The 27,950-nt window shown below is 38.1% G+C and overlaps 1 protein-coding gene across 4 annotated transcripts in view; it reads right to left on the bottom strand.

Moving 5' to 3' along the window:
- The window catches only part of LOC116329243 (rho GTPase-activating protein 42), a 72,860-nt gene that overhangs the window by 9,891 nt on the left and 35,019 nt on the right, over positions 1-27,950 (bottom strand). For 2 of the 4 annotated variants that reach the window (XM_031751237.2, XM_031751238.2), the window contains exons 4-17: positions 20,044-20,115; positions 9,936-10,037; positions 9,600-9,710; positions 8,140-8,244; positions 7,376-7,505; positions 6,920-7,020; positions 5,146-5,255; positions 4,596-4,652; positions 2,898-2,976; positions 2,518-2,557; positions 2,151-2,213; positions 1,888-1,962; positions 1,289-1,373; positions 1,087-1,145 (exon numbers count right to left, since the gene is read on the bottom strand). In XM_031751237.2, coding sequence (XP_031607097.1) covers positions 1,087-1,145; positions 1,289-1,373; positions 1,888-1,962; positions 2,151-2,213; positions 2,518-2,557; positions 2,898-2,976; positions 4,596-4,652; positions 5,146-5,255; positions 6,920-7,020; positions 7,376-7,505; positions 8,140-8,244; positions 9,600-9,710; positions 9,936-10,037; positions 20,044-20,115 — 1,189 coding nt within the window. The remainder of the gene's footprint in view (positions 1-1,086; positions 1,146-1,288; positions 1,374-1,887; positions 1,963-2,150; positions 2,214-2,517; positions 2,558-2,897; positions 2,977-4,595; positions 4,653-5,145; positions 5,256-6,919; positions 7,021-7,375; positions 7,506-8,139; positions 8,245-9,599; positions 9,711-9,935; positions 10,038-20,043; positions 20,116-27,950) is intronic. The other 2 variants (XM_039598219.1, XM_031751239.2) reach the window with 1 other exon arrangement.

Genomic DNA, 27,950 nt, shown 5'->3' with positions numbered 1-27,950 from the left:
TGACTTATGGAATAATTATATTTTAGAGGTAATTGTGTGAAAAAGAAAGTACATCCCATTTTAATTCTAAGGTTTTATCTTCTGGCCCTACACAGGTCTTAAAATGAGGTAAATACGACCTCACATGAACAATACATGACATATTACTGTGTCATTATTTATTTAACAAAAATAACCCTAATTCTAACCCTGACACTTAACCCCCAAAACTAAGCCAAAATGCAGAAGTAGTGTGTAAACAATTAACTACGCCGTTACTACTTCCATTGAAATGAACAGGGTAAGCAGCAGCCAGGAGCTGCTAATCAAACACAGTTGATTAACTGTTCATCAGCGAATGTGACCACTTCTATAAACGTTTTGGCAGTTTGCAGGTCTGTAGCATTCAGATTTTTGGCAACAGTGCCAAGGAGGAAAGACGAGAAGAAACTTTTGCTGACCATCAATGTGAGAATTGCAATTTGATGTGCATCATTCTGTGAGGTGAGAAAGACTGTTAAAAACTGCAAAGCATTTGGGACAGCTGCTAATCTTCCCAGCAGTGGACATATCAGCAAATTTATCTCAATGCCAGAATAAGGCAAAACCCAAGGCCTACATCTGAGGTTCTATGGGACTCAATTAGCATGTTAAATGTTTAAGGTCATGGTTTTTACAGTTAAAAAAAAAAGTTATTCTCATAACAAAGTCACACTCGAGTCACCCTGACATCACAGTTTGAGATAACCTGAGAGTACTATGATCCACACAAGTATTTCCTCAGATAGAAATGATTTAATCAGATCCGTCCTGACTCATTTGCTTTCCCTGCTTTGATAACCCAGACGTAGTGCTCACAAAGCTCAAATCTCTAAAATCAATTCAAAATATTTCATAAAGATTTTCAAAATTCTAATGTAATATCGCTTCACATAAATCCAGCTTAACATTTGCAATTGACATAATTAGTTAGTTATCAGATGCACCTGATTCATTAGTGCTACATGATTTGAACTGGACCAGTATCTTCTTAATCTGTTCTATAAAAGAAAGGATAATAGAGAACTTGATAAAATATGTAATATGTTATAACTGTTAGTAACTTACTGACAGCCATGATAAAATCTTTGTGGAGCTTGAAAGTCATTAGAGGCTCAGACAGACACCTGATGGTAAAGAAAAAAGAACAGTTGCAATTTATTTCCTGAGTGACACAGGCCCTGTGAATGCAGCTGGCATCCTTGGTGAGTCAGTCGCAGCACTTAATGTATGACTATCATCAGAGAGGTAGATGGTGGGGCGAGCTGACCTGAGGTAATTCTTTAGGCCACTGGTGATAGTTTTGTTGTCCCACATGTCTGGGTCCAGGTCCATATCCACAGGTGCTTTGGATGCTATTGGAAAAATGTTTTATTGTTATATGACCACTAGGTAAGTTTAAGCTGCAAATTGTCTTAAGAAACCAATACAATATGACATGACCTGTCAAGCTGCTCAACCGAGGACCGAAAATACTTCCTTCTTGTGTCAAGAGACTCAAAGGAGAATTGAAAATAATAGTGATAATGTGTGGTGTCTCATAGCAATGGGGGTCAAGATTTAGAGCCATTTAACAAACTCATTCAGACATTTCCTGTACAAATGTCTCATATATATCCAGACGAGACTACCTCGGGTAATTCAATAAAATAATGACAACATAATATAAGGCCTAATTGCTGTTACACTGTCCTACCACAAGGAGGACCTCTTTCCTCACTCTGCTGGAAAAGATCACGTTATTGACCCAAGACAATAGAAAACTATTCGTACACTACCATGGAGATTCAGACACTTGTGAATTACAGAATTACTGGTTTGACTTGGTACATTAGTTCACTGATAATACTTTTGATTTTAGTTACTTACAAAAGACTGTGGTCATCAGCTTCTGCACTTTAGAATTGACGCCTCCAATTCTGTACAGTCCCATTGTGTTTATGCCTGTGTGGCAGTGAAAAAAGCAAAAGGATGAATTGGAACAAGGAACTAAGACTTTGCGTTTATTTAGGACTCGTGCCAGTGCAACGTGTTGTCAAGCCCACTAACGAGCACATTGTTAATCATTGATTACAGCCAGGTTGCATTCAAATCATTTGACACATGAAAGCTGAGGGATTGAAGCACCTCACCTCTCATCTCGACCAGGTCAATGCATTTTCTTACGAAGTTGAAGCCTGCCTCATTAAGATATGCTGTAACACAAAACAAGAGCAGAAATGAAAGGACAATTACTTCCTGGGATAACTGCCCGTCATCTGGGATAATAAGCTCTCCCTTATGCCGCTGCTCAAATTAATAGCACAGCCCTGTACTGTGAGGCTGTGCTATGCCTGCTGAGTGGGCATATATAAAATTATAGTATTAATGAAAAGGTACAGTCATAGGTAACGAGTATTTCTTTCATATGTGTATGTTGTTGATCTTATGTTTTAAGAATCTGAAATGCATACATTTTAATCCTGAAGGAGTTTGGAAAGATATAAAAACAATACTCACTCTCTTCCTTTTTGCTTAATATGGCCGGCAGGTTGTAAATCTAGAGAGAGTTTACAGAAATCATTATAGCATAAAGGATAGCTTTGCTTGAAAACTGAACAAAATCGCTGAAAGAAAAGGATAATGTCAAAACGTTATTCCCACTGAACCTAATTTGAGTAGACTGTCCGATTATTAGCACAAGTAAATGGTGAGGTCATGGTTTCCTAAAAACGAAACAAAAAAAACCTTACAGAAAGCCACCAGAAGAGGGTGCCAGTGACAAATAATTCAATTTTGGCATTGTCTTCTTGTCAAACAAAGGACTTAAAAAAAAAACCTGACCAACTGCAGCCAGCACCGAATGAATATTTCAAAGAAGAACAGGCAGAGTTCCTTACCGGCTCCCTGCCATCCATGGCCTCGAGCCACAGTCTTCTGTTGGACTCTGACAGTGCCTGCAGTGTCATAACGCCATGCCTGGAAAGATTTAAGAGAAAAGCTGGTCTCAGTCTGATCTCTTTTCCTTGGGGCCCCTGGACAGACCATGTTTATATTGGCTGAGACCACTATAAAAGGACTAGTGTAACTAAAATAGCTCATGTGCAAATGCTTGACTTCAATCTATGCCCTCAGTTCACTTTGTGCTTCACATTCCCCTTCCAATTAAAAGCTACAAGTTCTTAATATTAGAGTGATTCATTTTTGCACCCAACATGCATATAGCTTTATCTGCTTTCACCTTACTGTGTGCAGCATAGTGAGAATCTGGGGCATTATGCCTTGATTTGTGGCACTGCTTCAGTTGGCTGTAACACAATTATAGAACATTATCTGATGATGGCGGCAAATAAAAAACTTCACCCCACCCAGTAGCGGCAGTTAGTACTAGCATGGAGCTGTGTCAGCTTGCATGTGTTAAAGGTCATTTCAACCAAAATACAAAAAAACGCTACACCTTTAACGACACCCCTACTGATATTTTGACATGCAGACAGTTTAGCATTTATTTCACCAGCTCTTAAGTTGTCCAATATTAAAGACTCCAAACCCGTACAGGTGAATGCAGAAGGAAATATTTATATTTGTGTTGCTCTCAAATCATTTAACAACATCTCTTTCCCAAAACAGCATCTCTGCTACCCTCATCCAAGCTCATATCATTTTTTTAATAGATGTATTTTCCCTTAAGTCCTTATGAAAGACACGTTGCTGGTAAATTTTTAATGAAACTCTTCTTTCATTGCTACGAGCAGCTCAAATGAAATTCTTTTTATTGGGCTGGCAGAGGATGTTTCAGAGATGGCTATCTCAGAATCCGGGCAAATAAAAGTATCCGCATAGCTGGATACCTCTTTGCTAATTCGGGTGAATCAACCCGTTAAAAATGAGGTTCCGAGATGGCTGGCCTGATTAAACTTGGGCAACAGCATGTTTATTATAATGGGGATTAATGGATGAGCTTGAAGCTGACTGGAGCTTGGCCCACATTGTCCTTGTGGTTGGAACACGCACCTTGGGGCAGCGCAGTTAATGATAAATGAGTTGTCCTGCAAATAAATTGCAGTTATTGTCCATGCTCAGCAACACTCACCGAGTGTGAGCAATGCTGAGCCTGCTGCTGCAGTGCAACATTAACACACAGCGATGTGCTAACTCTATTCTGGGGTACAAATCACTATAAAGAACTGATATCAAGCATTCATAACGGATGGCTTGGTCAATTGAGCCAGTGTTAATCAGCTGACAGCTACTTAAAGGTTTCTGATCTTTGCCCAATCTATAATCCTATTTCCCAGTGAAAAATTAAAAACAAATCAACTATGAATGTTCCCACATGGCCAAAAGCTTTGAAAAGAAAGGAAAAAAAATAGGAATTAATTCTAAGTTCAATATTGTGTGTTACTTGAGTAATTGCAGACAAGAAGAAATAATTCAAGAATGTGTCTTGACCAAGTGACCAAGTCAGATTTTGTGAAGTGCTAAGAAAGCAGCAGGTTTTCATTAGGTTTGGATTTAATATTGAGTGAACAACATGATTAGGACACATGCAGCACATGCAACTGCACTGAAAGGGCAGCACTGGTCAGTTCACATACCGGACTTTACAGAAAAACTGAAGCGGCCTGAAAAGAGTTCCACGACAGATGTCATTTCTACATTGACATGAACACAGAGAAAAGATGGGATGGGTTCAAAAATAGAAAAAAAAATACTGATAATGTAGACATACAGCAAACGGAGTGGGGGGAGAGGACTCGAGAAACATGCAGGACACAAACAGAGCTGATGACATCTAACACTGTTAAACCGAGCCTTTGAAGATGTTAATCAAACCTGAACAGCTCTCGCATGTTCAAACGTTGTGTACTCCAGGGGGAATCTGGGTTAATTTCCAGTATTGGTGAGTTCAACATAACACAAAATGTCACGTGCAGTTCATCGTTCTTATATTAAGTTAGTTTTAACAAGAAAAAAGTGTGTGCAACTGCTCTATCTTACTAATATGAGTATTCAGTAGGCGATGTGCAATGACTTTCTTTTTTCTTTTTGGCTCTAGGTGGTGATTAAAGCAATACATAATACATTCTGCATGTGTTTTCAGGCTATGAAAGCTATTAGACATTTTCAGGGATACATATCACAGACCTCTCCGCCACTTCAATATCAAAGCAGAAACGCTTGTCGATGGAGTCCGTTTTTCTCCGAATGCAGGACTTGAGCTTGAACACCTCTGGCTGATTTACGACAAGACCATTCTAAAAATAAACACACTCATCATTAATTAGTTAAAAATACTATGAAAAATGAATATGGAATAAAAATGAATATATTTACAATTGCAAATGCACAGCTCTACAAGTCTGAAATGACTAATATGTATGCTGTGTGTTTGTTGTGAGAGACACAGAAGGTACTTTGAAACCAGAATAAGATTTATGTAGCCGGAGTGTCCAGTGCTTTTGTGAAAATATGATTGGAAATACAGAAAAAAGAGAAAAACTAATGAAAAAAAACTGAATCATCGACAACAACAAAAACAGAAACATCTCCCATTGTGGTTTGGATTTGCAAAATTCTTTTTTTTTGTTTTTCTAGTTTTTTCTTTTTGGTGTTTCAGACTTTTTAAACTCAAGCTCGATGCAATCTTCATATGCCTAAAAATTGATTTGGGCTGTCAGCCCGAACAAAGCCCGAGCTACTTGGTTGCACGCATTCATATCATCCACTTATCAAGAAGCAGAGCTTTTATTTCATTTATCTTGATTTTAAACATGTGAAAATATAGTTTTAAAATTACATTATATCATTGACCTTGTTTTTCATTTCCCATTAGAGGCCCTCGGTGTCAGCTGAAAGTACCAATTCAATTACCTCCTGAACGGATATTTTTTTTTCTTTCTGAGAATTAGCCATATCTCATGTACAGCACATCCTCCCCTGTGCACGCCAGTAAGACTGACTGTAGCCAACTGCAACAAACCAGATATGTGGATAAAAATACGCCTGCACCTGCATTGGCTTTGGGCTTTATATTCTCCCTCTCCATCTGTGTGTGGGTTTCTGTGTTTTATTCGATTTTATTCAAAAATAAAAAGAAACCATGATCATTAGTAAATCGGAATGTAGCCATATCTGTAACATGTGCAGAAAAACGCACGGAAACTCACAGTTATGGAGATATTTTTTTGTCATAATTCCTCCCTTGAAGTTCATTGGAGTTCTTTAAAAGAATATTTTCATAATTTTTTAATCTGAGTGGCATTGAAGTGCACATACTTTTTGTTATCTTTACTGGAACCTGTATTTCTACAAATACTTTTTTGTGAAAAATAACAAAAGGTTAAACTGCGATAGCTAAACACTTCAAAACCATGCTGACAATTTCAATCGGTTTGTACCTGACGCAGCAGCGCTAAGCAGTATTCCCTGTGGAAGTTACTCCATATCATCATCCAATTACTATTTACAAAAAAAATATTGGTTGGAAGCTTTTTTCATCTAATACATAAAATGTGAAATAATTATCAGTTATCATTTGATCTACATGAAGTGCCATTAAGTCATAGCGATAAATTCCTACAAAGGAAGTAAACACATTCATTAGATCACTTAGAAAGCAAGATACTATAACTGTTTAGTTTAACGGACTATTTTCATTCCTTGAATTCCCCCGCGGTGTTGTTTGTTAATTTTGTTATTTAAAAATAAAACATGTTTGTTTGCCTTGACGTAACGAGTCTTTTGTCTTCTATGCCTAATTTGCAGTTTTGTCAATCTGACTTTTTCCGTTTACTCCTCCCGGGACTAACCATGCCTTTAAGCCTCTTTTTTTCCACACAGATTACACTCTGCTCGTTCTTTTCTTAGCTTTTTATCGTGCACACGTTAAACTAAACGAAATAAAGTGAATGTAAAGTACCTGTTTCCCAGCCGACTTGTTTTCTGTGTTGCTCATGGTGAATGTTTTGCTGCTTTTTTCATAAGTGCAGTAGTGACGTGTCCAAGTGCATCCCAGAGGACCTAGGACAGAACAAATGCAGAAGAAAACACTAGTTGAGGCAAAATAATTTTTCACTGAATCACAGGCTTCTGGAAAGACTTCTGAAAATCAATTTGCAATTTTAGTGTGATAAATCAAAAGTTGTTTATTGCTGCTGATAATAATCTACCATTTGTGGTAACTCCCCCATTTGAGAGCACATCAAAGTGAATCCGTAAACAGGATGAATTATGAGTTCTGTGTGAGTGGATCTCTTCGGCAGAGGCCTGGGAGAACTCGAGACATGTTTATGGTGATGGATGTAAAACCATTCACTTGAAAGTGAAGGGGAGTGAGATGGCCTGGATGGCTGGGAGCACAGCTAGGAAGACTCACGTTTCTCCTGGACATACAAGAAGCCTTCCATCGTCCACTGGCCGGGTGGTTTATAGTCCTGATCTGCCGACCTTATCCTCTTCATCAGCTTCTCCACTTCCTGCTTGGTGCTCACAAAGTTGTTTCGTGTCTGTGTGGGAAATTTAGGGTTATGTTATCATTGTGTTATCTCTGATCTCTCAAAATAAAAACACATCTATTTTTTCTCAAAGAACAAATAAATAAAAACTATCATTAGACTTTTTAAATAATACTTTTTAGGTCATTTAAAATTAGAACACGATCTTGAAGATGTCAGCCTCTTATTTGGAGTCATAAAGGTCAATATGAGGCCATTTAATATCTCAGAGAGTGGTGAAGCAGCCTCCACTCATCCAGTTACCATTAGAGATCTCTGCATCCGAGAGAGGGTTACCGAGTGGAAACTGTAAGGGCAACAGAACTGACATATTGGGTCAGAGAGATATTTGAACCCTCAGGACTTAAGTAGAGAGGACATAGTGATGGAACAAGGCGGCACTGCAGCAACTAGACTTTTACTCCCAATTCCAAGTCTTTTTTGACACACCATAAAATGGCCTACAGTTACTGCCTGCAATGCAACACTGAAAATATCGATCCTCGGCGCAGCAAAGAATTTCATTTAATCACACAGCTATCCATTTGTGAAAACTCTGCTTGTTATATCAGGGTATGATAAGCTGCAGAATCTGATTACGTGGCTGGTTGCCTTTGTGTACAACCCCCGAGGTGTTGAGACTTACGTTTTGTAGGTTGAACTGGAGCTGCTGTTTATACGGCTCAAATTCGTGAGCCAGCTCATATCCTTCATGGTAGAATGTAAACAAACCCTGAAGAAAGGCCAGGAGCTGGAATGGAACAATATTTATTGGTGAATTATTGAGTTAATAAACACTACAAGAACTTGATTGCTAATTTACATGGGCAAGTATTTTTTTAAAGGCATCTTGTAATATAGAACATCCATTCTACACACCGAAAACATTTATAATAGAATATCCTACCTATAATATATAAGTAATCCGGCTGTTTTTCTATTGTTATTATTATTTGATAACGATGCACTTATTATGATAATGTCATCTCAATGATATGTGCATTTTTTCTATTCTACAAATCATTTTGTCAGAACTTTTTTTACATTGTTGATGTTCACTTTTAAATCTCATGTTGAAGGAATTTGATTCTCATTATTTTTAAATTGGTAATTTATTGAACATCTTTGTACTGACAAGCAGAAAACTGAAAAAAGGATATTAGTGGAAAAAAAATCTAATTTTAAAAAAGTTTTCGGCTTTTATGGCAGACAGATATTGATCTTGTTTTCTGTGGAACACACAAACATCCATGGCCATTGTGGATACATATAAATATATAAATAAATACATACATACATAAATAAAGCATAGCTATAAAGATCTGCTGTTACAGAGAAACAAACTGATGCCATCTCTTGCGTGAACAAGTGTAGTCCACAAACATGGAGTTGCTTTCAGTAAAACCTTCAGACACAACCACTGATTTGATTTCTGGGCTGAGGCTTGGTATATCAAATGTTCAAGGATGAGCCATCTTTTCTTTGCCCAGATTCATCACACACAAGGTTGAGCCTTGTCATATTTTGAGCACTACCTGGGGCCCGGAGATTTACATTTTTGGGCCAGGGTTGTGGGTAAGTTGCCAGTGGATGTAAACAAATGGGAGTAGGACGTCTGAAACAGCCACTTTGCACCCATCTCACATTCCCAGACATTTAATAGGAAGCAAGTTTAATGTTTCCTGGTAACATCTGCACTAAAGATGTTAAAATTGACTCTACATATCTATAAAGCAGGGGCTTTCATAAAGCCTTTGATTTGCACTAGCACTCTGTCTTCTTTTGTTTGACAGCCAATACTTCATCTAATTTTACCCACAAGCTTCCCCAAATGGATCAACTATATTACAAAGAATTTGTGATGAAGATGACAAATGTGTGGGATATACAAGTGTGGTTATGTTCCTGTGAGTGTTGTATAAATGCACCTGCCTTCACTCCAGGATGATAGACATTAAAAAAAAAAGAAATGTAGTAGTAGTTACAGAGATCTGGTGGTATTTTGACTACAAATAAAATATATCAAAGAATGAAAACGTACTACTTCATCTTTAAAATGCAGAACTAATTTAGCAGAGAAATATATAAAACTGGCACTTCACTTACTGGCTCGACAAACTCAAATTTCTTCTTTTCTTGCACTTCTTGTATCTTGAAGACATACTCAAGGGACGCATCATAAAAGAGTTGTCTCTCCTTATCAATCTGCGTGTCAGCCTGAGAACAAGCAAACAAACCAGGGTTAGTGCCACAACAACGACAAGGGTCAACCTAGGAGTTAATGTTTGTATCACCACGTGGAAATAGTCTGTTGTTAGAGAGAGGGGTACGGAGCACAGCAGAGCACACAAACAGCTTATTTTCCAAAGACACTCAGCTGACCATAAAACGGCATTATTCAAAGACATGTTGCAGGATGAGAAAATTTGTTTTTCTTTTTACCTCCTGCAGATATGCTTCCTTCTTTTTGGATGACAAGCTGAGGTGTCTCTCAAGTGTAGAGTAGTATTTCTCTGTTTCCTTATCGAACTTTTTCTTCCCCTCCTAAAAAGGTTCACAAGACACATGAAAGGCTTAAACATTACCAGAAATGTGTCACTTATTCCCCGATCTGGGGGTGTGGGAATGGATTGCCACTAGGTGGAGGTCTAACTACAGTTTCTCATGCCATTTGCCACATGTAATTTAAAATTTCTGTCAATAGATTATTGCAGGTCTTGAAAGTGGCTTATAACAAGCGCACAGAGGAGCAGATAATGTCGGCATATCGATAGGTCATGTGAGAATTATGCACTGTTATTCTGTTATTCACAGGCAGGTACATAACTTCACAGTGAAACCAACAGCACTGTAAATCACACATAGCATAATGCATTTGGCACTGTCACATAGCTGGCCAGTTGATGTTTGCATCTCTTTTCTTGTTCCGCTTTGCTTTCCACCGACACACACAAGTCAGTCTCAACAGTTACAAGTCCCAGAATTCAGTCAGCATGTTTCAGAAGACTGTGAAGAAGGCGCAGGAAATGGGCTTTTGATGTGAGATGCCGATCTATAAAGTATACGAACAAAGAAAGTAAACATTTTGCCCCACAGAAGATCCATTTTATAGTACTTAATCAAAATGCCCAAGCAGTGAAAACCTGTCTCAGTGAGGACATTCAAATGCCTCATCTGCAAGTCTGACCTCTAAACCAAGCTTTGCCTACTTAAAGCTCATCTCGCAATGCAAACATTCATAAAGAGGAGCGGAGAGGCAGAATAAGCGGGGGCTGGGGAAAGTGTGAGGAAACGGCCACTGTAACCAGATCCTTCTTGTTTATTTTCATTCCCATGGCCCTGAAATTTAGCAAGTCTAATCTGCTAGCTACTGATATGACCTAGAACAGCGTTCAGCCCCAGCAAACCTCAGAAATAAAACTGTGGAGGAATTCACAGTAAGACATGGTAACATTTCGACATACAACAAGAATAAAATCAAATCAATAGATAATTTAATATAGTAGCATCTCATTTTCATCTTTCTTATCACGTCAAACCCAGAAATAATCTCTTCTGCAATGAGGGAGGGGAAACAAAATCTGTTGTATATAAGCACTCTTTCCTGAAACAAAGAAAAAAATACACAGGTGGATGAGAAAATAAATATATGATTAAAAATGATGTCAGCTGACAGGAAATAAATTTCCCTTAAGGTTTTTTTTTATTAGAGAACAAAAGGTAGCTGACTGTCTTCTCTGCCGCTGTGATGTGACATTATTCTGTGAGCACGCATACAACAGAAGCCCTGGGGAAAACACAAACACAAACATGCACACAAATGCACGGACGCACATGCACACACACACTGGAGATCACATTAAATTAAGAGCTTTAGGTTTAGCTGAGCCCCACAGTCACAGCAGGAATTTCCTAGCGCTGCTGACCAGTGTGAGCACATAAGAAAAGTCCTCACAAAAAACCCCCCAAAAAACAAACCTCTCTCTGTATGTCTGGCCTAACTCTTTGACACTTACAAAGTGCAGGCAGTGACTCAGAGCTACAGTGAATATGTGAGGCAGAGCCAGCCTGATTAAGTCACCAAAGTGCACTGCTTTGTTTTGATCCAAGCAGGACGTGTATAAACTGGTGCTACCATAATGATACCCTAGCAGAACACCAGGTGTTTGTTGGTTTGTTCATGTGTTGATCATACCCCCCAGCCCCTGGATATGTCTGTGCAATCAGAGTGGAATATGAGCATTTAAATTGCAAAGAGTCTTCAAGAGAAGGTAGTTGCAGTGCAAGCAAAAGGCTTTGAAGCCCAACATGTGGGCATAAGACATTGGGGTGGATATATATATTTATATATAAATGTATACCCTCAAGCACATGCAAGGTGGGAGTTTCTAACACAAACTAATGCCAGCATCGGAGAGTAATCATCTATCTGGGAATGAATAAAGTCAAAGCACTTCCCGACACTCTGTGGTGCACAAAACACACATGAACCTATCACTTGGGAGATTTCCTCATCTGATTGCTTTGTTCGCTCTCATGAATAAATCAGATGCAGGAAGAGAATATTCTGATGCAGATTGCTCTGTAGTGGAATTTCTAACTAGCAAAGTCTAATGTTGCTGTTAAGAGCGCTTTGATGGCAGCTGTAGTATGGGTAACTTTGCTAATTGCTAATGTAACATTGCAGGGAGGAAAACGATGAGGAAAAACTGCAGGCGTTTTTTTTTTCTGGTCATCAGGACTTCTCAGTTTGCTAAAGAAAGGATGCTGAGAACAGATATAAAGACTGCAGGAGGAATATTTGGACACTAGCTGCACATCGCTAGTTTTGACACTGGCCCTAACGAGCCTCGGGGCCATCATTTCTACGCCTCTCATCGCCATGGTAACAGATGCAAGCGGCAAGGGAGGTCGAACGTTTCTGTGCACGTGTATGCAGAGGAAAGAACCCCAGCTGTCACACACTGTTACTCTACACTTCCTCATTTCTGTCCATCCTGGAAGAATACAAACATCAATGTCTAGCGAGGAATCGCATGCAGGATATCTCTTCGCTTGTTCATTTTAAACGGATTCTCTGAGCAGTGACATGAAAGGGAAAACTTTAAAACAAATCTCTATGAGCTCGTTAGAGACGGCTAATTGGACCAGGGGTCCAGAATGGCGATTAAATAGCAATAGCTGGTTATTTTGATGTGTGATTTCACCACACAGGAGCTGGATGTCCACAAAAGAGACAGAGAGATCACATGGCTGTAGTCTGAGTTCAGTTACTTTTTTGCAGAGCAGAAAAATAAATAAATGAATGAATAAATAATTGTCTCCATCTTTACCTGATATCCCACCTGCTGAGAAGACAAGAAGTTGGCCAATTAGCATGAAATAATTACAACATCTGCTTCTACAGTTTATAAAAAAACATAGAAAAGATCCTTTGTGTGTGAGGCAAAACGCAAAGCTTTAGTCTAAACAATATTCATCAGTCCCTTTGTTTTCTGGCATATAAAGTTAGGCCTTTAAAGTGATAAAAATAAGAGTCCGCAATATAGTATGCATGCCTTTCCGTTTCACAGTGGGATTTTCTTGGTATATCACAGACTAACTTTTAAAGGCTGAGTAAAGATGCAGCAAGAAAAAAGCTGGTATCTTTATATCTGCAAAAGCCTTTTTCTTATTATACTCTGGAAAAGAAAATCTTTTGACAAGCTTTCCCTGAATATGCAGTAGGTCTGTATTGCAAGGATCCCTTAGGCATCTCTCCCATCAAGGTCAAGTGAAGCCTTCCTCTTACCACCTAATCTAGAGATAAGAAATAGGGAAAAACAACTTGAATCATCTGGACATTTGGAACTTCCTAATAAGATGACAGATTTGATGATTATTTGTTTTGGATTATATCATAGGTCAGCTTTGCTCATGACTAAGTCTGTGACTAAGAAGTTCTCTCAGGCCACACAAATTACTTTTAAGGTAACAGCAAGTTATTCAGTATCTTTAGCAGGGTTTTGGATCTAAGTAACGAATATTTTTTAAAAATCACAGTTAAAATTGATTCCAGTTAGGTATGTGTTGATTTCAGAAATTTAGCAGATGGTACCAGTACCATTAGAAATTCATAGCCCTGAATACCCCTATTCAATGCAATGTTTGAAAGAAATGTTGGGAATCATGTATTATTGTAGGGTACTGTTGGAAGCCTTTTTATTTCCCCTTGAATGCTGCCACATGTGTAAGGAAAATGCATTTGTGGGTTGAGCAGCAGAGTTGAGTAAGTGGGTTACAGGAAGAAAAACGTCTCTTTTCGGCAAAATCTTCTCTGCCGATGCCAAACTGTTTTTTTCTGCCATAGATTCTTGTTTGGTGTTGTTTGATCGAAATCTGAAGAAACTAGACAAATTAGCATTTTAAGAAGTTACTAATGTTACAAACACTTTCTTCTGTGTTTACAAACAGCTGTGTTTACTGTCACACTGTGTACAATGATATAATGCAGAATAACATGATAAACAAGCACTGCAGGCCTGGCCTTGCTAGTTTATATAATGTTACCTCCTACAAATATTTCAGACTAAAGAACATAGTTGATTTCACAACGCCAACTGTCTCAGATGGTCTGATGTATTTCAGGATAACAGTGCAAAATATTACCAAACTCTTACTGCCTTTCTTATCAATGGGCTGGGACAAGCAGCTGCACTCGGCGCCATCTTTCATGTTAAATTTTTCCTTTTGGTTGTAGGCATCCTTCTTTTTCGGGATGATGTCACTGTTTGTGCATAATCTGATTTAATATACTTCTTTTGCGAAAGGCAATATCTTATATATTTACAGCGAACGGCTGCTGCCTTAAAACAGGTAAAGACCGACCTCTCAAGGTCTACTGCCTTGTGAAATTCTGATGATCAGGAGAAAAAGTAATTACTTTCAGAAAGATTGTTTTAATAGTGTTTCTGCTTTATTGGGTAGGGCACAGTGGGAAGTGATGGAACAGATATGAGAATAACAAAAAGAAATGTGTTAAATCTGCATCACATTATTCATGCATTTTGTTGTTTTTTGCACCACAAAGTTTGAGTCTCTGCATCATCTGCGGTGCTGTCATCTCAAGTTCTTAGGAGAAATGTTTTCAAAGCTCGTTTTGTTCTTCTTACCTTATCGCCTTGTGCATTTTTTGATAAATCACTACTACACTAATAACTGACAGGCTGCTAACCTTTTTATGCAATGCATAGTATCTAGGACAGCACTTCCTTCATTGATTATACAATGGATTTTTAACCTAATACAGCTGGGATGAGTCTGTCGTTCTCGTATAGTGAACAAACACAACCACAGTCTATAAGCACAATGCAGTTAAAAGGTCAAAGCATAATTAATTAAGCTGTCAACAGCTAATATATTGGCTATAACTTTAACAATCAGTTGCAGTCACTATGTGCATCATTTGATGTTTTCTTGCTTTTGATGTACCCTATCATAATATACATTTTCAATAACTATTAAAAAGTATACTCATCAGTAAGTTCGGGTGTTTGTTTATACAGTTTGGTTGGAATCTGGAGTTTAGCTGCTACTTTGTGTCAAACCAGAAGGTCCTTTTTAAAATCTTCTGTTGACAATGGGAAGCTCAGATGTGCTGAAGTTTTCTGCCAGTAAACAGGACTTTCTGCCATTAAAATTCTTTTGCAGTCCAGCCCTAGTATGACAAGAGTGAGGCTGTGATGACCCCTAGTTTTTATTCTCAACATTCCTTTACTCGGCATGTGTTTTAGATACCTAGGTGGGCAGGCTCGCCTGGCTGCCCTATATTTACCCTCTCACTTTCTTTTTAGCTCCTTCATGTTGTTTTTGTGCAACTCAGACAAACTGTATCCACTCTCAAATACATCCAATACAAGAGATTCTACTGCCTTTCACATTCAATCATTTTTATATTTTTGTCATCTATTTAAATCATGTTATATTGTTTAATAGGTTTTATTAAATTTGCTTGTTCAACCGCTACAAAATGGTGCTTCCTTACCAGGCAAGCTGTAACAAAAGTGCAGGCTTATCTGGTATTCAGATCTGGGAACTCTTGCACAGCCAGGGGACTATGTGGAAACCTGAAGTCTGCATATCTTATATATATTTTTTTTATTTGAAAAAAAAAAAACTATATCAGACATAAATTAATATTCAAAGTGAATATCAACAAAGGAGTCTGGAGGGGATCTTCAACATCCTGAGAATTTTGGAAAATGATAAAATATATTTTATCATACTTTGGTTCAAGGGCACCTGGTGGCTCAGAAAAATTAAAGAAGAAAAACCAACTCATGGCACCAATTTATTTTATATTATATTGCTACTCTAGTCTATAGTCTACTCTTTATTCTGGTCAGTGTAAACTTAAGCAGTAAACAATGGCTTACAAGAATACTTAAAAACAATTACTGTGGGCTGTGGAGGGAAATGATATGATGATGATATTTGAAGCCTGTCAACTTCCAATATAGTCTGCTTTGGTAAAATGGATTAACTGGCCCTTTAAATAAATCAGATAGAGAGATAACACTAGATGTTTGAGAGGAAACATCTCTTCTGTGAAGTTTAACAAGACAATAATAATAACCTAACAAGTTCATTATCAGATTGCCTGCTCCCATGTTTTCATAAGTACTAATATTCTGAGAGGTCCCACTCTTTATGGTTAACATCTGTGCAATAATATAACCGCATAACCACAACTGCTGTTACTGACTTTGAATTCAAGGGGGAAACTGAAACAAATATTTTTAACTTTAATAAATGGAACAGACTTTTAACATAAAAATATTCAGACTTGTCTGATCAGACAGCTGCTGTGTAACAAATTATTTCACAGTAAAACTGTGAATCTGTTTGTGTGTTTGACAGCTCCTGACTCCCGACCAGCTTGTCTGTGCTTCAACTAATTGATTGTTGTGAATAATTAATGAAGTAGTGACACATAAACCTGTATAACTCTATGTTACCCACGTTTTTTTTTTCCCAAAATGAAGTATTTCAAAAGTTCTGCTGGTGGGAGAGGTATGCTCACTTCACATTTTCAAGGCTGTGATGAGAGCTAAAAGAGCAGGGTAGAAGTAAAGGCAGTTCGTCTTCTTTGGCTCTTGTAAGGCCAGACAGTGTCTAGTCTGTAATATAAAAACATGTTAAATCCAGCTCCGTGCTGTACTGCATGGAACATTCCATTGTCAATTCTGGGATCCGGTGCCAGGTGAGCAAGCCAGATTAAATCAGGCAGACAGGACCAAAACTATGAGCTGACAGGAGAATTCACCATCTTTTCCCACTGCCATAACCCATGCTTTTACAGAAAGCTAATTGTTGGCTTGTTGTTAGCAATGGCTAACGGAAGGAGCTAGCTATTTCTCGATTTTAAATAGCTCAAATATCCCTAATATAATTAGGGTTAAGTTGAACTTTTTTGAAACTCTCTAAATGAAATGTAATTTATTTTTAGTGTAAAAAACACTTTATAATTGGCTACTCTATGGCGTTACACTAAGTCATCCTACACTGCATTACACTAGAAGAGATGTGAAGACTGATCTGATGAGTTTAAGCTCTCAGTAGAACTTCTGTGTAAATCTTGGCCACACTATGTTTAGACTTGTCTATGGTATGCTCATTAGCTAACTACTTATGATTGACAGGTCATTAGCCAATGAGCAAGCAGTTTTACAGTCAGTCCATTCCTCTTTGTTACATCCTGTTCTTTGAAACGGAGATGCCAACGGTGAAAACGCTAATCTTCAGGCTCAAAAACAGGACTTTAGAAATCAGCAGTTGACATCATTGTAGCTATATTCATACTGTCTGTGGGCTAGCTCTGTTTTCCAGTATTTTAATACAATTTAAAGTCTATTGGATACAAGTAAAAGTTCTCAGTCAAGTGCACGAAAAGAGGCACTTACCCACATCTAGTGACTGATTGAAAAATTCCAAGGTTAATGAAGGTATAAAAATATACTGTTCCTATCTGTGTGATTGCAAATGTTTTGCCTACAGCTGGCAGGTGTATCCCCAGGCCACTTTAATTGATACCTTGACTCAGCAGCATCTTGAGTAGAAAATTTTAGGATTATGCAGCATAGATGGAAATGTCATATCTAATCTAGTTAAGAATCATCTGATGTCTAACCACGCTTTGTACAGTAGGACCTTGCAAATTATTGGTGGCCATCTGTATCCCATTTGGGTCTATTTGCACTAATTCCTCACACTCAGCAAGTGTGGGACCCCCACAGTGCCCCTAATGTTGAAGACGATCTTTGAAGGAAATATAATAGTGTCAAAATTTCAGACAGGAAGAATGCCACCCACAGTCAGACACCCCCTGGTATTTCCTCGACAAAGTGTCCCTGGGGTCTATTTAAATTTCGAGGTCTGACAACCACTAAATACACACACATTGCCCCCCCAAATCTGCACAAAACTTTCTAGTACTAATTTAACAGCAGCTCTATGTGACACTTTAAGCCCAGTTTTGAAAAAAAAAATCACAAAATATTAATGAATATTAATTAAACACAGATGAATATTACAGATGCTTTAGAAGGTGAACACTAAACATGGTGAACAAAACAAACTGTTCCTCATATTTACTCTTCATTAAGTAAACTGTGGTCACTGTAGCAGTATAAATAAATAGAAACTAGGATCATTCTCAATTCCTATTTCAGTTCTGAAAGTATTGTTTTTGTTACCTGGGAAAACAGCAGAAACATATACCTGAGAGTAAAAAGAAGAAGTGTAACAACAATTTCAGTTCTACATCACAGTCTGGCAGCCAGTGCATATGGTACTCCGGTGAAAATATGTGATTGTTTGAGTTCTGGAAGCATGTGTATTTACAGTAGACTGCACTGAAGTTTGAGGGGGTTCATTCCAAACATTTGGATCAGCCTTGTGCTAAGCAGACCGTGCCTAATATGTCCTATAGTGCTGCAGTCAATCTGCTAGTGAGTTGCTGCTATGGAAGTGTTGTGCTTGTGCCTAAGAAGCTGATACAGTGGTACGTAACCTCTTTGGGATTACTCGCAGCACGCCCATATAAGGCAAGAGCTCCCAATTTGTCCACCTTATGTTCTCAGACATGAAATGCAGTAACTGGAAGGGTCAGACAGCCTGCAGATCTCTCCAGATTCTCGGAACAGTGGAAAGTTGCTCAGCCACTCGTGATGTCAGCTTTTTATCTCACTCTAGTTGGGCTAATGTTTAGCGGGGGATAGGCCGTAGGAGGAGAGAGCCATTAGGAGAAAGTGGTCGGAGGAAATAAGCAGCAGTGGGAGTGACAGGGGCTGTGGCTTTTAAGGAACCATTTTATAAACATAGTCAGTCAATGCAATTGCACTGAACACTGTGATGGGGAAGTGAGAGAAAGAAATGGAAGCAAAATGTGCTTTTTCATTATGGTAGATACATGTGATGCCTAAGACATGAAGTGACATCGGTTATTTGGTCTGGACAGAAGAAGGAGATGATTTATGTTCACACCTCAGCGCTGTGAAGAGAGATTGTTCCATTATTTTGGACGTACAGTAAGGTGACTGCTTTTACAGACCAGTGGCTGTCAAGTCATGTGAAATCAATCAAAATGTGAGAGTCTAACTTTGAGGCTAGGTTGACCATCACAGGGGTCAGGGTTGTGTAAAGATGTGCAAATGATTCATAGTTCAGTATAAAGTTAGGAATGAACTCGCAAACTGTGTGAGAGAGCTGTGCAAAGGCTTGCATTCTACAAGCTTGTTCATGTGTGATCTCACCAAGGGAATAACCACAAACAAGCTGCTGTACTTTCATTTTATGCCTTTGCGTTGGCCAGGAATGAAAGCATGGCTTGTGGCAACAAACCCACACTGTTCTTTGCAGTCAGCTTCAGCCTCAACAACATGTCCACTGTGGAACCAGGATGCCTTCAAGCAACACCCCTACTGATATCAAAAGCCTATATGCAATAGGTTAGTGAGGACTGCATTATATGTATCAGGTTTAAAGTAATCTGATTATAAAATGGGTGAAGGTGAAATATATTAGATGCTTAAAGTTCACAGCTATTATTTTATCGTGCAGTGCCCTTTTCACAGCACAAAAAAGTTTATTTTTTCATAAAAATGAAGTGAAATATGGCATGGAATAAAGTATTGTATTATTAATATGGTTTTCAAAATGGGGAATCTGTCAAATGTAGTTTGTGTTAACTGATATAGTTGGATACAGAAATAATAAATATGTCCAATATGTCTTGTTTTAATGAATATAAACTAACCACTACAGAAAACTAAAAAGAGTTAAAACCTTTTAAGATCACAATTGCAGAGCAACATATTTGTTTATACCCCCTACTAGCCTCATTAATTAGGGGCAGGGCACTTCTCTTGGTAGTGTCACATTTTACTTTTAATTAATGATTTACATACTGTAGTGAAAACGAAGGGGGTTAGGAGAGGAGGTGAGCGTGTCAGAATACATGAAATATCCTACGCTGTTCAGCTGCTAATTGCACATGTAGGTGGTCTCTTACCTTCGCAGCGCCGATTTGCTCCTTACGAAATTTTTCCAAAGGAGTAATCAACACATCATCTGCATTCTGAATCTGAAATGAAAATCAAAAGAAAGCAGGGATACAGACAGACGTCAGTTTGATGGAAAGATATAGTGAAGTCTTCAGACTATTTCAAACAGAATTATTAGAAAGAAAAATATCAGAAAAATTTAATCTGGCAGCCATTCACTTTTTTAACAATAGGCTTGGTCTACAAATGTGCCACACAGGAAATTATAGAATCATTCAGCTCAAGTCAAACACAGTTGAAAATACACGTAGAAGATAGAGCAATCACATTTAATAATATTTCTTAAGCCAGTGACAATGAACAATGTGTGACTGCACAGAACCAAAATGAGTGCAGCAGATCTATGAGATAAAGCACTCAACAATAGTCTTGCAAGGCAGACAAAAATGGAGCCTTTTTATATGAGCTTTGATGCACCAGTATTGTCAAATCTTGGTGAGTTACAACACGGCGCAGCAGCACAGCTCTACAAGTTCAACCTGCAATGCATTTAAATTTTTGAAGTATGTCTCTACATACTGCTGACCTCTCCTGTGACCGGAAAAAAGGTCTCTGGAGGAGTCACTCCGCTTTTATTCCAGACAGAAACTGAAAAGCTGAGATACACTGTGTCAATTACAGTCTATGTTGAACTGCAGGTGAGCAGTTCAAAAAGGTGCCATTAAGGTACTTCTGAATTTTCTGTGTATGAGCTTTCACCCACCGAGACCAGATGACATCAGACTGGTGGAGCCGCGCTACAGGAAGCACTGCCATAAATGACATGCCTCTAAGGTTGATTTAAGGTGTTATTCTGTCCAGTGATAAACTAAGGGCTGGGCTCTATGATACATCTATGATAACAGCACTAATTTAGTGGTGTCAGCTCAGATTGACTATCAGCTTCCCAGCTACAGTCCTCTGAACACAGACTTTCTCGAGATGGAGTTTTTGTTTTGAACCATTAATCATAGCATATTTTCACTGTCTAAAAATAACCCTGTCAGCTCCATCACCCAACCAGAATGAGTGACTTGAAAAGGAAGATGCAATCTCTCTAGCCTGCAGTGTTTTCATTTTTCCTTTATGATGTGGGATGTTATAATCTTGTAGAGTAAATATGTAACTTTTACTTGTTGTAATAATGCACTATAATTACACTATAGTCACAAATTTTGCAGCTCTTCAAATGGGCATCAAATCTTGGCTTCAAATGAAACCCATGTTAAGCTTTAGAGCTGTTTTTTTTTACAGTTTGCCCCTCCAGTAAATGTAAAGAAACGAGAGGAGAAATCTGTGTTTTAATTTGAAAATAATTGAATGAAATTATCGTGTTACTGTGTTGCAAGTAATTAGCAGGAATCTCTATTTGTATAAGTTTATGGATGTAGCTTTCTAACCTAGCTTGCCAGCATTAGCTGATAACTTAGCACTCCTGTTAAAATACAGCCCCCTTTGGCTTAAACAACAAAGATGGGGATAGAAACAACACTGAAAAACAGAACAAAAACAGAACAGACTTCAAAACAGAAAATCAGAAACCAATAACATATAAATAAATGAGGAGTAGCTCAAGACTTTTGCACAGTACCGTAACTTCAAAACCACAACATCTCGAAACTTCTACTGTTTAATACTATAATCAATTACTCATACAACATAGAGCATTCCAGCAAAATGTTGTCATTACTCAAACATAAATGAATAACAGCTTGTCCCTCTCTCATATATTAAACATGAAGGGAACAGATGAGGATGAACTGGAAATAGGAAGGAAAGACAAACCATGAACTGGTAAGGGAGTTGGGGGATGTACTGTAATAAGTCTGATTGTGGTGGCTCAAGCTAGCATCTGCCCGGATTTAAGGTCTCTGCTGCAAAGGTTTTCATGCCAGATACCACAGAGCACCTTGAGAATCTATTGTCCAGTAATTTTGAGCTTGTGTGTTTTTTTAACTACTCTTTTTGACTCAAATAACATTTGGGGGGGGATTTGAAATAATTGCAGGTTATATTAAAACAAAATTGAACATTTGAACCTATTATTTAGTCTTTAACCTTCATCTAAAATCAGGTGCTCGATGGAAATTTGAAGTAGAAAGTACTTCACATATAAAATATCATCTCGCAACCTGCAAAATGATTCATCACCAGATGGGGTTTAAAAGAAAAAAGGAGCTCTGTAAGATAAATCAAGTCACTTTGGTTACGAGTAATACTCCACTAGAAGCACAGAGGGCATTTGATGGTCATCAGATCTGTTATATAAAAATATAGTCTCTTAGCTGTTAGAGTCCTCCAGTCGTATTGAAGTCTTTGTGTTATCTACCGTCTCAACAGCAAGAATGACACTTTTTTCATGTTCAGCTAAATAGACAGGACAATTAAATACACAGCACTCCAGGCTTTTGAGATTATGATCTAATATTTGAAAGCGACTGAAAGCAAGATAAAAATATCAAGTTTGTTCTTCTCTGGATTTCTGAGACGATGACTGTTGAGTTTAATTGTCCTTGAAGGCGACTGCTACCTGAAATCTGACTATGTGCAGGATTTAGATATAATAGGAGCGTGATTACTTCTTGTGTCAGTTAATGCATATTACATTCAAAGCAATGGAAAATACATTTAAAATGTTCAAGATTTCCGATCACTTTTGATTATTATCTTCCAATAAGCTGATCCAGACAGTTAAACTTGAAAGAGGCCATCTTATTTAAGACTCAATGGATTACTTTCAAACTGGCATTGTGCCGAATGCCCTCAGCAACAGCCTCTCTCAACAGGATTAAATCCATATGAGCGAGCACAGTGTGATGCTTGAAAGGATGCAATAGCGCTAAGCAATTTCATTATCAGATAGGGAGAGGAATGTCAATGTGCTATATTTCCCATGCTCCTGCTTTTACCAGTCTAAATATCAAGCAGATCAAAAGTGTTACTCTGAGGTTAATTTGCAGAGGCCGACCAGAATGCCACCAAGGCCAGCTCAAATTGAATACTGTGAAGTGTACCAATTCAAATTTTCCCCTTTCAAACACATCTTTAGAACCGGTTTAAATGTGAATATCGACTTTAAACGCTTTGGAAACATCATGTATCATTCATCTTTCCCTTAATAAAAATATTCTGCTGGATATCAGACTTTTTTTTATGTTTCCTCTTTAATCTATGTTTACTGCAGAGAAAGCCTGTAAATAATCATTACTTAGGTCAGCTTTTATTAGAAGAGCACCTCTCATGTTCACCTCTATGACTTACAACTGCTGCTAAAACACATTTTGGGTAAAACCATTTCATATTCTATGCAAATATTTATACTATTTATTATGTTTCAGATGGTCTAGAATGGCTTAAAGTGCATATCTTGTGGTCGTGGTTCCTTGGTTGTGTTGGTGCATTTCACTTGCAGTTTATAATCACTCTAGCATTAAACTGTATATTGCGCCGTCTCACTGGTTTCAGCATGTAAGTCTATAACAGGGTAGTAAATAACTTTTATAGGCTTTTTGCCCGTTCTGTTTTGACAGCGTCCTCACAATGAAATGCCAGCTTAATACACCTAAAGCCGTGCTTCTTCATTGCAAATCAACTGAATCTCTTGGTTTTTGAATACACACAAGCTCACCCACATACATACACACCAGGCTTGCCATTTTTCTCTGGCTGAAGAGGCGTCATAAAAGCCTGCTCGGCCACCGTGCTGCACTATCTTTCAAATGAAAAAGCATATTTCTGTTTGTTGTTGTTGTAGCAGTTTCACCCTCACGCACACTTTCCAAGAAAATGTGGCTCCAGGCGGGGAAACCAGTTCTGTAAAAAGCCAACTGGGCCCTGACAAGAAGGTGTTTTATCGGTGGGTGCTTGCAAGTGAAAATCTGTCAACTGTGACAATTTAGTAAAATCCTGTGACAGAAACAGGTCACAATTTTCCAGAATTTTTAACATCTAACAAGAAAAATACAAAAAACTTCCTAATTTTAATCTGTTTGATTAGTTTATTATATATTATAAGAAAGAACCATATCAATCAGCAGATTTTGGTCAGTATCTATTTGTTATACTATAATGTTATTTGCTAGAATAGCAGTCTTTCTTCCTTTGTAGCAGGAATAAGTCTCCTGGTGATAAATATTAAGTTATTGGCTTAACTAAGCATGCTTACAGTGGCTTTCGTTTTTGGAGGTGATTTAATTTTCCCATTTAGGTTCCCACCTTTGTTTAGCTGTCAGTTATAAATGGTCATCTAAAGCCTTTGGGGCTAAAATGCAGCTAATTTGAATGTATAATTGTGCAAATTTATTATGAAAACCAGCAGAGAAACAGTGCTGATGACTATCTGAGGAATGTTAACAAGCACTGCTGGCGCAGCCTTTAAATGCAATAACACGAGTGGGTGTGCCTTACATGAAAAAGACTGCGTGCTCGACGTCTGTACTTCTTTGTCCTGAATCGTATTACACCTAGTAACACCCGGCGGCATCAAATAAAAATATCAGCAACAATAACACCACACCAATAACCACAGTGATAGCAGCAGCAACCAAAAAGGAATTAGTCAAACTTATTAAAGATGTGGAAGCAAAGCCCCCAAAACCTAATTAATACAGTGCGTTAAATGCATAATAAACATTATCGCCCGTATCATCATGACAAAATAAAACTTTCTATTTCATGCTGACAATGGGATACAACCTTTATTAGAAGAGGGACTGCAATAGATATGCGTGTCTGTCATTCTCTCTGCAGATTGTTTTGCCGAGAAGGTGTGTGTGTGTGTGTCAGGGGGGTAACAATCTCATTGAGCTAAATCTTTATCTAGTGCAGCAGTGGCACCTTCAGCAAGCTGCAAAGCTATTCTTCCCTAACTTTTATGAGCTATGAAATAAAAGCAAACCTGCTGCAGACAAAGTAACACAACAGTGTGAGGCTAGATGTGACACGTTTGCCCTACACATCTGATTGGCGAGTAAGCTGTTAAGCAAGGATATAAAGAAACTGCTGAAATGGAGATAGCTGGTTTGTGGGTCCCATGAGGATTTTCTGTTGTTTGTTTTAAGCACAGTTAGAGACTGCTTGACCTTTCTTGCTACCAGAGTTTAAGGCTGCTGTGATTGCTGTCTGCACACATTTATCCCTATGTATCAAACAGTCTGCAGGTAAAGAGCTGCAATATTAAAAGAGCCACAAAATGGAAAAGGTTTTTGCATTAAGTTTGGATTCGTGATTTTTATAAAGTGGTGATAAACAGATATTCTTACCTAGTTTTCCATCTTAGCATCACAAAACTTGAGGACTGAGTAACATTTGGGCCTTACCAGTACCTTGAAATATGAGCAATACCTGGAACTTATAAAACAATGTGCTAAAATCTGTAACACTTTGGTAAATCTTACAAAGTTATTTATACATTATTGTAAATTAATTTAGAAATTGCTACTTAGTAATTAAAAAAGCAGTACTATTTATTCGTCATAATAACCGTGTGTCAAAGCCTAACTAGCATGCTAAATCTTAAAAGATTATAAAGGTTAGTACACCTGGCAATGATTGACTCAGTATCACGGCAAAACACGTAATAGACACGTATGCATGTCACACTTTGCCATTTCACGCTTTGCCTCTCCAAAGTGTGAAATGTACATGCATCCAGAAGTTGCAGTAAGTTGCGGTGATCTGCAGAGGGAGATGTTTTATTTCGTGCCAACAGGAAAGTGTTTAAACAGACCTTATTAACACATTTTCATGTAAAAACATATTAGCTGCCTAGCTTAATCGTTTCTGGCGATTAAGGAGCCTGAAATGTACTTCCCACTTTTTTGCTCACTACCAACTTCTTGGCTTTAAATATCTTATCTCTCCCTGCTGGTGCTGCATGTGTGTCCATTTCACGCTTTGGAGAGGCAAACTGACACGTTGGACTGGCGTGTCTATTACATACTTTACCAGTGAGATCACTTTTCTAATGAAAGAACATGCAGACATTTAGCTTTTAAACATATTCTGTATTAATTCTTGCATGCATGTTGCACTCTCAAAAATCCTTTCCATGGTGAAGCATTTAAGCAATTAAGGGTCAGTGTCTGCTTAAAAGACACCAGCAACAGAAAAATACATCATATCAGTAAACAGCTCTTCTGGTGGTTGCCTCGGTTTCCACACTTTCCGAGAAGCAGCTGTCTCAAGACACTGAGAAAATGCTCTCCATCAGATGAATCAGTGACCTTGTTTTACTCAAGTGTAACATACAGTAACAAGCAGAAAGCAGAAAGATAACAAGAGCAATGAAGAGGAAAGAAATCACACTAGTGTGTTATGAACTGGTTTCAAAACAGTGACAATCTTCAACTCTTTCAGGTTATTTCCCTGGTTTCTGTCACTCAGTGCATGATCTGAAGTCACAGCTTCCATGCACCAGTACCAATCAACATGGCCTGCTTTGATGAGAAAATTGGTTTTGAGGGGGGGGGCTATGCTGTTAAAGCTTTATCATTATTTAGCACATTATTTGGAAGTAAAAGTGACTGTCACAAGAACAAAAATGAATTATGAAATAGGACAGATTCTTTACTTTGAACATATTTTCTTTTCCAAGAAAATCTCCTAAAAGTATCCCAAAGTCTTGATATAAACCTCAGTAGATTTAAGAAAAACATATAAAATTAAAATGACATTTATCTATTACAAGAAAGAATTTCAGTTAAACACTGCATGTCGAGGATTTCTTAAAGCAATAACGTAGCCATAGCATGCCAGCATGTATTAACCAGAGTGGTATCTGGGTGATAAACAGAGAAATTTCTGCTCATACTAACTGAGGTTTACTTTAACTTTGGGGCGTGTAGCACAACGGTTTGATGATGATCACTCCAAATACTTTTCAGACTTTCATTAAACAAGCCACACGAATGTGCCTCAGAACAATGACTGTCTTTATTTCACTGTGTTGTTTCAGGGTCAACGGGACATTCCTCAGTTCACAGGCCAGCACACAAGCTACCCACATAGCAGAATTACTGTACTGTTAAATCCTGGGAAAACAGCAGCAGCATATTGCTCACCACAGACACACTTTTTGCATTTAATGTCAGGCAAAGACACAAAATATGTATAATTGCATGTCTGTGAATGACTTGTAAACCAAAGGAAATTCAATATGGGGAATAAATGCATCACATGCAGCTGAGGGACTATTAGGGAATGCTTTACATTAATAAAGGGGGAAATGAATTTGAGAAGTGTATTTCTCTCTCTCACACACACACAAATATATATATATGTATAGACATTGTAGACATTGCATTTTAATGCTCTTGATACTCCTTTAAATAACTGTGGAGGAGTAGTTGCAGTCTGGAAAATTTAAGAACAGACAGGACTCCAGCTCCAGTCTTGCAGTGGGAAGTTGGGCAATTATGCTACCCACAACATACCCGTCTCCTTCTGTGAATGTCTGTTGGCTGCTATTCTTCCATCTCCAGATTAGTGTCTTCGTAAAGGGCACAATGACAGAACCATAAACCTAGGAAGTTCTTGATAGTGGAAGAAACGCAGACTTCCAAAGGAAAACTACTTAAGCACATGGAAACTCCACACAGCAGTGACAGCAGACACTGAGCCACTGCGCTGCTTGAGTTACTGTGCTGTCTTGGTAGGTGTCCTGATGAAGCATCAGTATGTAACAAGTTGAGAGACAGAATCTTCTGAAACATTTCATTTCGAATATAAAGGCAAACTGCAATCAAACGGAACATTTGTGCAAAAGGTGACTAAAATATTTGGGCTATGTATCTACTGATGTGTTTACGCATGACTGTTCTTTAAAGTAACTGCAATTCAATTGTTCCCAACCCCCAAATATATTATGCTGCTCTTA

Source organism: Oreochromis aureus, linkage group 14 (genome assembly GCF_013358895.1).
Source record: "Oreochromis aureus strain Israel breed Guangdong linkage group 14, ZZ_aureus, whole genome shotgun sequence".
Taxonomy (NCBI): domain Eukaryota; kingdom Metazoa; phylum Chordata; class Actinopteri; order Cichliformes; family Cichlidae; genus Oreochromis; species Oreochromis aureus.
Note: the sequence above shows the minus strand (reverse complement) of the source record. Positions and strands in the feature narration are given on the sequence as shown.